The 13,336-nt window shown below is 32.4% G+C and overlaps 2 protein-coding genes and 1 long non-coding RNA gene across 3 annotated transcripts; all 3 read right to left on the minus strand.

Moving 5' to 3' along the window:
- Positions 1,691-3,327, minus strand: LOC109331488. Its single transcript, XR_002105794.1, has 2 exons — positions 2,518-3,327; positions 1,691-2,029 (listed from the first exon to the last, which is right to left on the minus strand). It is a non-coding gene; the product is annotated as an uncharacterized LOC109331488 (long non-coding RNA).
- Positions 5,682-6,638, minus strand: LOC109331486 (21 kDa protein-like). The gene has a single exon (XM_019566023.1). The coding sequence runs from the start codon at positions 6,506-6,508 to the stop codon at positions 5,903-5,905; it is 606 nt and encodes a 201-aa protein (XP_019421568.1). The 5' UTR covers positions 6,509-6,638; the 3' UTR covers positions 5,682-5,902.
- LOC109331484 lies at positions 8,747-11,190 on the minus strand. Its single transcript, XM_019566020.1, has 8 exons — positions 10,998-11,190; positions 10,742-10,888; positions 10,551-10,648; positions 9,910-9,982; positions 9,772-9,832; positions 9,574-9,659; positions 9,400-9,489; positions 8,747-9,070 (listed from the first exon to the last, which is right to left on the minus strand). Exons 1-8 carry the CDS (start codon positions 11,118-11,120, stop codon positions 9,008-9,010), a joined length of 741 nt encoding a protein of 246 aa, XP_019421565.1. The 5' UTR covers positions 11,121-11,190; the 3' UTR covers positions 8,747-9,007.

Genomic DNA, 13,336 nt, shown 5'->3' on the forward strand with positions numbered 1-13,336 from the left:
GAAAATAAAACTAGAAAAAAGAAGACGATAGAGTAAAGGGATCATTTGGACTTGTTGCCTGGTTTTAAGGAGAAAAGGGTCCCACTCTCAATTTCAAGAGCTGAAATTTTGGGTAAGATAATAGACTTATATAGAAGTATAGCGCACGTTACGCAATGGGGGTCCAAACAAAGGTTCAAACCTCTTTGATAATGAAATTCCATTAGAAAAATTAAATGATAATTAACTACCTAGTAACTAACTACATGAGTCACTACCTTTCACGGAAATTCATCTCTTAAAATCTCAGTTGCTAAGTTTCTTTCCTTCTGCTTTTTCTAACTTCCTTTTCAATTCCAACCTCCTTCTTAATTGTTTTCCCTTTTTGAATTTTCATTTTTCACAAAAAAATAAAACTAAATAATGACTTTGACTTTTTATATTTTTTTGCATCATACAATTAATTTTCCCTTTATGGGTTGCGGTTTCATCTCATTCTCACAGGGAGGGGTCCATCCTAGCCACGGGCCAATACTTAAAAACAAGAGCCCAAACACTTTCTTAAAAACTTTGACTTTGACTATTTGAGAAAATTGATCAATAAATGAATGGTGAAATTAGTCTCCCAAAAGTATCAAGATATAAATTTTAACATTTTATGACTGCACTTCCTTTTACAGATTTTATCTTTCTTTTCTTTTATAAGACGATGTGCGGATGAAAAAAATGTTTGATGCACAATAATCTAAAAAATATATGTGGGCATCTAAATTTCACTCTAACCATATTTGTGTGATCAAATCGATCCTAATATTTTATAGGCATTATACATAAAAATAAAGATTCTTATTTATCATAAGAAAACAAATAATTTTTGTATATAATTTAAAAAAAAAAGAGAATTCAAAGTAATTATGATGGGAAAAAATGAGTATTATATTATTCATAAAATGAATTTAATCATTTAAAATAAATTACAATAATATTTTGATAGATAAAGGTTTCATGAAAATCATGAAGAGGTGTGATATAATTATTTTTCCTATTCATTTATTATATTTACTCATTGGAGACTTGAATCTAACATTTTTATTTTATTTTTATCACCTTAATGAACTATTGAATCTAACATTTTTATTTTATTTTTATCACCTTAATGAACTATTGAATCTAACATTTTTTTAATTTTTATCACCATAATGAACTCTTGAGTGATTTCATACTTTGATCAACATTCAATGTATAATATTAATACATTCTATTTTAGTGCCAATTTTTTATAATTTATAGGTAAGGATTTTCTGTATTTGCACTTAAGATTTTTTTAATATTTTATACCAAAGGTTTTTCTTTAGTAAAGAGTAACCCTTTAGAGAAGGAGAAATCAATGTGTCCAACAAAACATTTTTCTTTAACAATAATATATTATTTTGCAAATCAACCAATAAATTTTACTAAACACAAGAAAATGACATATTGCACACATAAGCTAATGTATTAATGAGTAAAGTACCAAATTGAAACATATCACATTTGTGTGTAGATTTGTTAGTAAGTTTTATAAGAAGACTTGTCATTTCTTTCCATATAAGGGACAAGAATCATACCCTTACACCATGCCAAAGAAACCTAGCTATAAAGCAAATGTGTTGTAACTTGTTGGTATAATGACATACAAGATAAACCAAATAATATTTAGGAAATGGTTTGGCAAGGTTAAGATTTTATTTAGAAACTCTATGAAGCAGACAAGGAGAGGAGAGAGCAAAAGGGTTGATCATACAAATTCATTAATTTGATTTCATTGCCCCAACTACAAGCTAGGAGAGGAGAAACCCAATGAGTGGGTCATACAAATTCATTAATTTGATTTCATTGTTCCTACTACAAGCTAGGATTGGAATCCAAATTGGAAAGTACTCACTGAATGACACATCCTCCAAATCTACATTCACATTGCTGAACCAATGAACCATATTCATGGGCAGGCTCACATCTCTAAATACTCCACCAACACAAACAAGGGCTTCCCATTCAACCGGCCACGACCCTTATGCACCAAAATCATTAACATAGCATGAACAGATTACAAAGAGAACCAGTAAATATCCTGTAGCATGTTTAGTTTTGAACAAATTTGAAAGAATAAAAAGTTTTCTTTTTCAAAAGCCCTCTCCATAAACTTTTGATGATAGCCTATTTTTCAACACAAAATAACCTAACCCAAAATTTTAGCCTCTTTGAATAATAAGAATCAGACAATACTTAAGTAACCAATGAATAGAAGATTAAAACACTAACTAAATAAAGTGCATTGTCTATGAAAAAATATCAGTATTTAGACGAATGTAATATTTATGCACTGTGAAAATTTGTAAGAGTCACTACATCACAAACCATTCATTTGTATTTTTTGTTAAGAGTCAACGATAATAAAATATGAATAGTGAATGATACAATGATATTGTATAAATCTCATACTCTTATCACTCCCTCCGTACATATTTTTCTCTATTTAGAAATCCAAACTATACATACCTTCAATTCTGGTAATTCAATTATGCATGCACACTCCATGCCTTCAATTATGCTCCCACACTTTCTAAACGACAACAAAAGTGCCAATATTATATCAAATACAAAGTCTACATCAACATGGGAAAAATAGATACCAAAACTAAAGCAGGGTATCATAAGTTCAGCAAAACAAGTGGCATATTAGAGCTGATGCATTTGCAAATTTATTATGAACAAAAAGCTTATTAGGGGTGCAAAGGACCCTTTGTTCATGTATTCATAAGAAACTCATTCAATAAGAGAACAATATTTGTACATAGGAACAAGCAGATTAGTGGAGCAAAGAAAAGGATATGAGGAACCACTTTTCTGAGCTGCTTATATACCATTTATTCAATAAAAAAAGTTGAACAAATGAATAGATCACCTTCATGTAAGAATATTCATTTAGGTTTGAATTTGGAGTCAAGTACTTAACTAGTAAATCCATAGCAGCACAGAGTGTTCCACCAGTTGCAATCAAATCATCAACCACTAGAGCACGCTCACCAGGTTCAACAGCTCCAACATGCATCTCAAGACAGTCCCTTCCATATTCCAGAGTATACTCTTGAGAGATAACTTTGACTAGTATCAAATCAAGCTTTTGTTAACAGAAACTGAGATAAAGTATGTTCAATTAACAACAGCAATCTTAAACTCTGAGGCATATACTCTAATAAGGACACCCATCAAAGACATAGACAAAGTCTAAAATGCAGGACACGGGGACACAACACTTATATATATATGTATATATAAATATGAACATGACAAAAAATTAAATCAGTCAATACTTCTGTATGATGATGGTTCTCACAAAAAATATACTAAAAGGCATTTATTCTTTTCACAAAAAATGATTACAAAACACAGATTGAAGAAGTGATTGTATTTGTAGACTGCAACTACATAACTTATGAATACTATGTAGACTGCACTCCCTAAGAGGAAGCCATGACAATGGTTTCTACGTATGTAAGCAGGTTAGTGCCGCAGATTTAGATATCAGAATTCAGAAAATGAATGACTCTGGACTTAGACCCATAGCCTTGCTAGACTGAAATACGAAATACAAGGAACAAACTCAAGAACCACTCTAGTCAATCCACTGCACTGTTGAAATGATGATGATTCAACTGTAGAATGTTCATAAAATTTGAGAGACGCCAATGGATAGAACATTTAAGTACTAATTGGAAAAACAAGAAAAGAAGTCTTTGTAATTGCTTCCAAGAAGTCTTCTATGTTGGAATCATTGTCCAAAGATGAAGTAAAAGGTAAAAATAAATAACAACAACTTGGTAAATGGGAATCCTAAATATTAGTCCACCATCTTCCAAATTTATCATCAATGCATTCAATTGTACAAATGATACATACAGATTGCCCCTTCCATCAAAGTAAGGTATGGCCAAAAAATATAATGTAATTCCTACAGTACCACTAAGAATATGCCGAATAAAAGTTAAATGAGAGTAATGGAAGAGGTGGACAAAGATTGAAAATTAGCAATAACCATGACAGAAAACCCATGTTGACAATGATATATCACTGTGCTGCCTTTTCTGATATTATAAATGTGCTGGAATTGTCCAGATGAAATAAACATCCTTAATTAATTTCTTTCTCTAAATCTCATTTTCTTATAACATGGAAGAGGATTCAAATCCCATTTTCACGTAGCAGCATCCTCATGAATATCGAAACCAAAATCCGGTGAAATTTTTTGGCAGGAGTAAATTCAAGTCGAATATACCTGGCTAGTCACGATTAAACAATAAAAAAATAATAAACGTCGGCATAATGTTTTAGTTCTTGATTTCTTTACAAATTACTGCATTGAACTCAGCCACTCAGGGACGGTGCCATGTGTATTTCATATGCCACAATTTATTCATTAAAAAATGTGTATTTTTTAGTGAATATATTGATAAAAAAAAATGGGGGACCAGAAAGAAAAAGGATGGCTGTGGGACTGTCCTAAAGGCTAACAAAAGATAAATAAATGTGCAAATCTATGTGCCTGTTTTCCAGATTCAATCAAATTATATTTCCTCTGTTTTTGAGACCAAGTATGGCAGGCCTTGAAGGCAATAAATAAACTGAATAAAAATATGTTCTCCATGTCTTTTACTTCCACTTCTTTTCCCTTTCAGACTAATTCTAAAAAGTCTAATATATGCACTTCTAGAGTGTTCAATGAGTGACTCTGTTTGTTTAATTGCATGTCCAATATAATTGTCAAGGGGACTAAGTCTATAGTTCATGCTTAACACCTCATGCAACTTTATCCTTTTGCCAATTGAATAACAAAGCCATCCTTTTCTTTTGCTTTCAAAGTTTGAAATTTTGCTGGTGCTCCAAGCATAACAAAATAATGATTAATGAAAGACAAATCATTTGGTAACTAACCTTACCAAACCCTTTTACCACTAGGTCTCTCAAATTCCTCTTTTTGTAAATCAAATCATAATGGGTTTTGATTATCAACCACCTTTTACTAATTATGGGACACCACTAAACCTAAATCAAGATGATTGGACTCTATGAAGGTGATAGCTTCATCGTCGTTTATATAAAGATTGTGCATACAAACATATGTGGTCTAAGATGCCAACTTCAACTAGATAAGTGTAAAGAAAGTCCATGATTCTCCGTTATAAAGTAGGAACGTAAAGCAAAATGGAGAACAAAAAGAAGAAACCCTTCGAGTTGAAAGTAATTAATAGATGAATGCAAAATTAGCAATGCAACCCTCTCCGTGATTTTATCACCTTGAGTCCATGATTTATCTTCAAAGTTGTAAGAAACTGATATTAATTTTATGCAGAAGAAGTAATTATCTTAAAGATTAAACTTCTTTGGGGTAAATTTTGTGGATTCTGCCTTTGTCTCACAATGGTTGTAATTTGTAAATAAAGTGGAGTATTATTGATTGTTTAGAAATATTTCAAACATGTTGGACTTATTGGTTAATTGAGAAAATCAATAGATTGATGAATTTCTAAAACCATGTTAAGAACCTCATGGCCAAGACTGAGAAGTCAGAATAATGGATGCTTATAAGTTTTGTTTTGCTAGTGTGCATGCTTGTTTGGGTTGTAATCTTTTTACCACTAAAAAATGTTCAACTTAGTATCAAAAGAGAAAAAATTTCTCCAGAATAAGAACTCTAATTACATCATAAAAAATCTCTATCTTACACACACAACACATACCCACTCAAAATAGTCATTTTTTATAAATACAACATGCATTTCAGAGAACAAGCACCAAATCTAGACTTAGCAGTACAACATAGACTTTTCCAACAGTTGGAGAGAGAAGGAGAGTTTAACAACTACTGACCACTCAGTTTAAGGTTTCAGTGCCTTGAGGCAAAGCGATTAACCAAAGCAAGACCATTACTTGTGAGTTGAGCAACATTAACAACCCTGTTTCTGATAGCAGCCTTCACATTTCCATCCATTCCCGAACCGTCAAATCCATCAAGACAAGTGTTATCATCTGTGAGAGCTGCACTAACCCAAGTCTGTACATTGCTCATATGCCATGCAAAGTCCTCTCCCACCATCTGACTCATCTTGCCTAGTTCCCGAACCGATTGGCTAAGGCTGCTAATGCTATCACTCATGTTCTCTATGCAGTCCTGCACAGCCCTGTACTCCCTAGGCTTAATTCCTCTTGCTTTGGCAATGTTCTTCACAAATGAAGCGCATGACCGCGTCCTTGTTATGCTCACTGACAAAGCTGTCATGGCTAGTTGTTTCTCGCTGTGACCGATCACATTCGCATACGCCAACAGACTTTGAACACATAAGGTGGAGTAGCAAGTGGCTCTACATGAGGACTTGATAAAGTTTGCAGGGTTAGGGGTGGATTTTCTCGGAATGGCAGATTCTGCAGTGCTAGCCATGTAAACTACAAGGTTCATGAGAACAAGTAAAGAAAATCCAACGCTTGCTTCCATGTCTACCAAGGAATAAGGATAGGGATACTTTACTATATTTATGTTTTCTAGTCAATTATAATGAAAAGATAAGGAGTATGGAGCTCATTTATATAGGCTCTAAGATGTGGAAATTCAACCTAAATCAAATTTCCTCATACCACTTTTTTCTTTACCCTCTTTTTATAACTATTGATCAGAAGATTTCTCTATTGGAATCAAACATAAGTAGGGGTAAAAAATGGTGTGATAAAAGGTGGTGAGACAAACATTTTCCAACATTTATATATTTACAACTCTAGAAGCTACCAACCCAAGACTTCAACACTTGAGAGGCACTGTCTTTTATTGAAATGCTTTTCCACATCAGAAGATTCTCCTCATTCTTGAGTGGCTTATCATAAACTAAAGGAGTCATTCAGCGACTCATATTTTTATTCAAACTATTTTCATTTGCCTCTTTCTAGATTAAGATTCCTCTTATGTTAGTAACCCAACAAAGTCATATAACTAAATTATGAAAAAGTAAGAGTGACACAACAACAATTATAATAATAACACGTAATAGAAAATCATGATCACATCTTTTAATTCTCTGGAGCAGAGTACTGTGCTTTTGTGTCGGCTTGGTGAACTTGATCTAGTTATATAGGTCCCTTCCTCGCATAGATGTCTAATTTGGGTTTGAGATAAATACAACTAACAATGTAGAAAGAGATAATTGGTAGTAATAGATAAACTATCAATATTAGCTATAAAATTTGAAGTATAGAAAAATGAGAGTTAGTCAACTACTTAGATCAAACCGGCCTTTATATAAGAAAGTCTTGGTCAATTTTTGCAAGTCAACCTTTATGTTGTTAACTTGCAAGTCTGTCTTTATTAGCAAGTAATCTGTAACGGTAAGTGCTTATTTATCTTAAACTTTTTATGGCCAGAAAAGGTCGATGATTTGTTTATGGAATTCTAAATGAACAAGGCATTCATATGGCACCCTGGCAGTTATGTGAAATATAAATATTTACTTTGTAGATTCTAAAAAGCTAATGAATCTTGAAACACAGGAACGATCATTAGTTCTGTTTGCAATTGGAATTAACATGTTTTCTCATTGGAGCACTGGCGTTATTATTAAGAAACTGAAGCATTGTCTTTGGATCCTGGGAGGGAAGAGTACCACTTAGGCATTTTCTCAGACCTTGGGTAAGTTTAAAGGAGGAACTAGATGTACAATATTTTTGTCTCTTGTTACATATGATATCTCTGTTTCAATAGTAAAAAGGATTTGGAAATTGCATAATACAATGTGATTGTGTAATCAATAACAAATCTATCAAATAACTAGCTTCATGATAGGTTAATTTATTAGCCAAAGAATTAAAAGTGCATTTCCACATCTCATGACTTTTTCAAAGTTTTACTATAAATAAAGTAATACTTTTTCCATCAATAAAATAAAATACTAAAATGTAACAATTCCTATATACATTTTTTTGGTGAAGTATATACTTGTTTTACCTTACCTAATACTACATTTTATAGCATCTTGATCATAGAATCATATATGAAAGATAAAAAATTAATTCATCATTATATGATCATTTAGCAGAAGTGATATTCAATCATCCAAATGTTCTTACCCAAAATGAATTTTCTCTTTATATAGTTGTTTTCTCTTTATATTTGGCCTAAAATGAATTTTTTTAAATCAAGGATATATCTTCTCCCAACATGAACGTTTCTCTGTGGGTCAAATCTTACCGAGTGGACATATATAGGGTACATATCTGCTGTGCCACACTTTGTGTCACTTCATGTGTAATGAGCTTGTGATTGGTCGGAAAAAATATATTAAAATTAAAATTTAATTATTAAGTATTTTTTTGACCAATCATAAGCATGGTATATGGAGTGGCACAAAGTGTGAGATGTTCTCCCACATATATAACACCCTATCCTTACCCCACAAAACCAAGTGGTTGTTGGAAATGAATCAATATTTTAACAACCCTGAAAGTTTAGTCAACATTACCCAAATTCATAATTGCAGAAATAGCATTAACGCTACACATGGCAGATTCTATATGATTGTCTAACAACCAAAAAGCATATAAAATGGTTACAAAGCCAGATTTGAACATCAAATTAAGGTCTGAACCTATATTGAGCCGACCACAGACCAGAATTATAAATATTATTAGTTTCAAGCAACATTAAGCATGAGCAGGGAACTTAAGACATGAAGGAAAGAAAACAAAATAACTGAAAAACTGAATCCAGCTAAACAATTATCTGCACGGAGTAAACACATTGTGGCTTTAAAGTCAATTTTCACTCACTTTCCACTTAAAGACCTATAAAGATGTATTTCAAAATTCACAATTCGTTTGTTGTGATATCACATTGGAAAATTTGGTTACAGTATCTCAGCTCTCTAGGATAGTTTACTCATACATTACCAACAACAGAATTTTGCACAAATGCCAATAATAAAGGATGAAACGCATACTATGCTATGCGCTAAACCGTAATGTACTTTAAAACATCCCCACGGAGCTTTTCCATGTATTCTGCAGCCCGAATCTGCAATAAGAAAAATAACATGTAAACATGTCATGGCATAATGCAGAACATAGGCACTAATCGCAACATTGTTTGCAAATTGTGCACACTAAAAGTTGGCGTTTTATGCTTCAACAATAAGTCATGTTCATATGAGCTTAGTTCAATTTATGGAAATCTGCAAGTTTCAGGTCCAGAGCTTTTGTTTTGTAGTCGTATCACTTGTATGGCATGAAGAAGAGAACCGACTTATGGGTTTATTATTGAAAGATGCTAGGATCGTTGTTTAAAATTGAGTTCCACACATGAATTATTCTGGTCAGATGAAATGAATTCTCAATTGCTTTTACCTGATTGCTCCTTCGAGCATTTGCAATGTTTTCATCGAGAAGGGTTAACAAAGATCTATTAATTTCATTGTGTTCAACCATCTCCAGTAACTGCATTGAAGTTAAATTAGACTAGTTCATCTCAGAACTAAAAATAAAATAAGTAAACTTGAAAGAAGAGTAAACATGGCATACAGTTTCTTTCACATCCTTGGATGTGAAGATTTTGTGTAGGCTTTCCTTAGCTGTTGTGAGCTCAGCTTGCATCTTATCAAAGGCTTCTGTATTTCAAGATAGAGGATCAAGGAGTGAGCTTATAGTAGTTAGTTAAGCGGCTGCTCGAGTCATACACAACCTTTCTTTTTTAAACGTTTTTGCTTAATTCAAACAAACCTTTTCCTTCCTCTAGAGCTTTCTCTAGAGCTTCGAGCTCAATCAGTCTATCCTCCATTTCCTGCCGAATAAACCATCAGTCTAAGATGATCAAACAATAGTACAGTCAGCTCAACTGAAAACATAACTAACAGGAACCTGTGTTTTTGTAACAGCAAAACGAATCTGTCCTAACTCGGATTTTAGCTGATCGTAGAATTCTTTGGTCAATCTGCAGAAATGATTAGTTACATTAGCATTTTTTGCTAGCAAACCGAAAAGAATAGGAGTGAATCAGATTATAAGGTATTGATGAGTTAACTTAACAGGAAGCGTATAGTGTAAACTCAAGACAACAGCATTAGATTATAGGATGTAAGGTTGGTCATCTATGAAGCATAGACATTAAAAAACAATCTCCATTTGTACTCAATAAGTATTTGTACGGGACACTTTCACATATATTTTCGGACATTTCTAATACTATTCTACAAGATTTTATAATCACTGCTTGCATTTTGATACAGTCATAAACGAAAATGTGACAATAATAAGATAAATGTTAACATTTTATTAATGTTTTGCAATTACACAAACAAAATTTGGAAACAATATCCTCTTTTTTAGTTTAAGATTTCTGTTTTTATGTCAACTTAATATTATAATGTTATCTATGCTTCCTAATTGGTCATAACTCATGAGTGATAATTGTAAAAGTGAAGCAAATGATATATGAAATTATTAATTACACAAAAGAAGCACACCTCATCTATAATTGTATAAGGAAAAAGAGTACAAACCGAGGTCTCATTCTTGCAATTTCATATTCAATATCTTGAGCTTCAGTGTCGAGAAAGTACTCAATGAGCTCTTTCGGATTTTCCGGTGGAACACGAAACTAATTAAATAATAAAAAATAAATAAAAAGGAAATAATAAAAATAAATAAGCTACTAAGCAAGTAATAGAGAAGGTTGAGTGAGATGAGTTACGTCTCGAACAGCTTGACGGCGCTCCGCTTCTTCACGGATTTGACGGTCAAAAGCATCGCGAGCATCAGCATCATTCTCAAGACGTTTACGAAACTCGAGTCTATCAATGTGACCGCCTTGTGGTGGCCCAAGCACGCCTTCAGGGTCCTTTCTTTGCATAAAAACATATTTTAGAATCAAAATTGAACTATTATTTTATGAGTAGAAAATTAGAGAAATAGAAATGAATGAGTGGAAAGTGAAGAGGTAGTAGTACCCATCCAATACAAGAAATTCTAGTTGAAGGTTTGTAACGGCTCCAATTGGTTTTCGAACGGTATCTAGCAGCTGCAGCGGCACTTACACTTGTGGTAACGATGCTAAAGCTGAATGTCGCCATTGAGATTGTGCGTTATCTGTAACAACTTGCAACACTCACAATCAAACAGATAGTAATTCACAATTTTCCATTTTTTTCTGTATGCCAGTAATAATAACAATTTCTTGGGCCCTCCTTAATCGGGCGTTGTATTTTTGTTGGGTTTTCATGATGGGCTGGGCCATTTGTTCTTCATGCCCACCCATTGGATGTTGATGAAAAAGTCATCTTTATCTAGGCTCGATCTCGTATCAATATTTTGACATCGATTTTTTTTAAGGAAGTATTGATTTAACCCAAAAATATAGTTTTGAATCCTTTATTTTAGGCTACGTCTTTAATATTGTACCCTAAAATTAAAAACTTAACTCTAAATTGCCCTCCTCTTTGATAGATCTAAATCTTAAATGAAAAAGAAGATATATACGCTAATAATACTAGCGTGTTGACAGGCATTACCGTGTCTGTCAACCCGCTTTCCGAACATTTGTAACGTATATCGTGTATACTTAAATCTTAAATATATTATGTTGTGCAAAATAGTTGAAATATGTAGTAAAATTTATTCGATTGGTGTAATGTTCATTTTTTAAATTGAACATTGAAATAATTGGGTGATTCACAATTATTTTTGTAGGTGAAGGGCATAATTAGGGTAAAATAATTTAAAAGAAATTATTATGTTTAGAACATAATATGTAGGATCGTCATGAAATGTTTGTGAACTACATTCTTATTTGTAATAATGATTGCACAATTAATAGATATGATAAATCGAATAATGAGTTTTCTTTTGTACTATAAAAATGACAAACAATTACAGTTGTAGAGTGTTATTATTAAATAATAAAACCACAATGTCCCGTTATAGTTAATGTCCCATTATTTGTGTAATGTAATGAGATTTGTTAAAGTAAATATAAAATGTGTACCTTAAATGTCAATTGAATTAGAAAAAAGTAATAGCGTAAGGTAAAAAAAGAAATGTTTTTACTGCATGAAAGCAACGAAGAATAGTCTATTCTTCATATTATACCTTATGAAGGAAAATTAGTTATGAAGGAAACAATTTGTGAGTGAAAAACAAATAGTGAGTGTACACCAAAAAGTAAAAATCGACATGATGAACCTATGAGTCAATAGATGTGCGATTATTGAGAACAGTTGGGTTGTTTATTACAACCAGTGGTTGTTATTGAAGTATGTCTGTCACATAAATGTAGAGATACATAGTAGCATTAAGAGCATAAAATCAAGACAATAAAATATCTTTAAAGACAACATTCTTTGTGAAATCACCCTCCTCCCCTTGAATTGTTCCTTCTTTAATAAGAATTTTTGTGGTAGATTCAGAAACCCCTCTTGATAGAGCAACATATAGTTGTCCATGTCCAAAGACACGTTTAGGAAGATAAATCCCTACATTAGGAATGGTTTGTCCTTGTGCCTTATTTATTGTGAGCGCAAAACTAACAAAAGTAAGAAAAGTAATGTTCTGAACAAAAAGCTAAAAGAGATTTAATTATTCTTAACAATCAAAACCATTAAACCATTGGAATACATATGCAAGACAATAAAAAGAGAAATACATATCAAAAAAAATTAAACGCATAAGCAAATAAGATTTAATACAAATCACTTATATGTATTCGTGGAGAAACGACAAAACAATGAAATTAAGAATAGTTTGATGGAAGTGCTTACTTCTCCCCATGACGGCTTTCTTCTTCTTCTTGTTCGGCAACGCGTTACAAAACCCTAAGAGGTTGGTTTAAATGAATAAATTATTGGTTGTAACTCAACAAATTCCAAGGGAAGATGGGTAGTATTTGTTGTAGTAGCATGTTTGAAAGTTAGATAAAAGTTGTGCTTCATCTGAAAATGATGCACCCCATGGCAATGCCGGTTTAAGTAGCAAAATCTGCACAAATATAGAGTTTGAATAAACAACACAACAAAAACAAAAATTATTGTGATATTAACATATTTTATATTGGTTATGGAAGAGAGAAAAATAGAAGAACTAAAAGGGGAGAGATGGGAAATACCTTAAAGTTGGAAGAAATTATTGAGTCTGATGAAACAAATTCCAATGCAAAATGAGTAGTAGTGATAATAGTAGCATGTATCTATACTATTTTTTGCTTCAGATTTGCTTTAGATAATGTTCTTATTGGAAGGTAGAACATTATATAGAACATGACACAACCTCTTGAATATTGCCATGACATAGAACA

This window comes from Lupinus angustifolius, chromosome LG17, assembly GCF_001865875.1.
Source record: "Lupinus angustifolius cultivar Tanjil chromosome LG17, LupAngTanjil_v1.0, whole genome shotgun sequence".
NCBI classification, from domain to species: domain Eukaryota; kingdom Viridiplantae; phylum Streptophyta; class Magnoliopsida; order Fabales; family Fabaceae; genus Lupinus; species Lupinus angustifolius.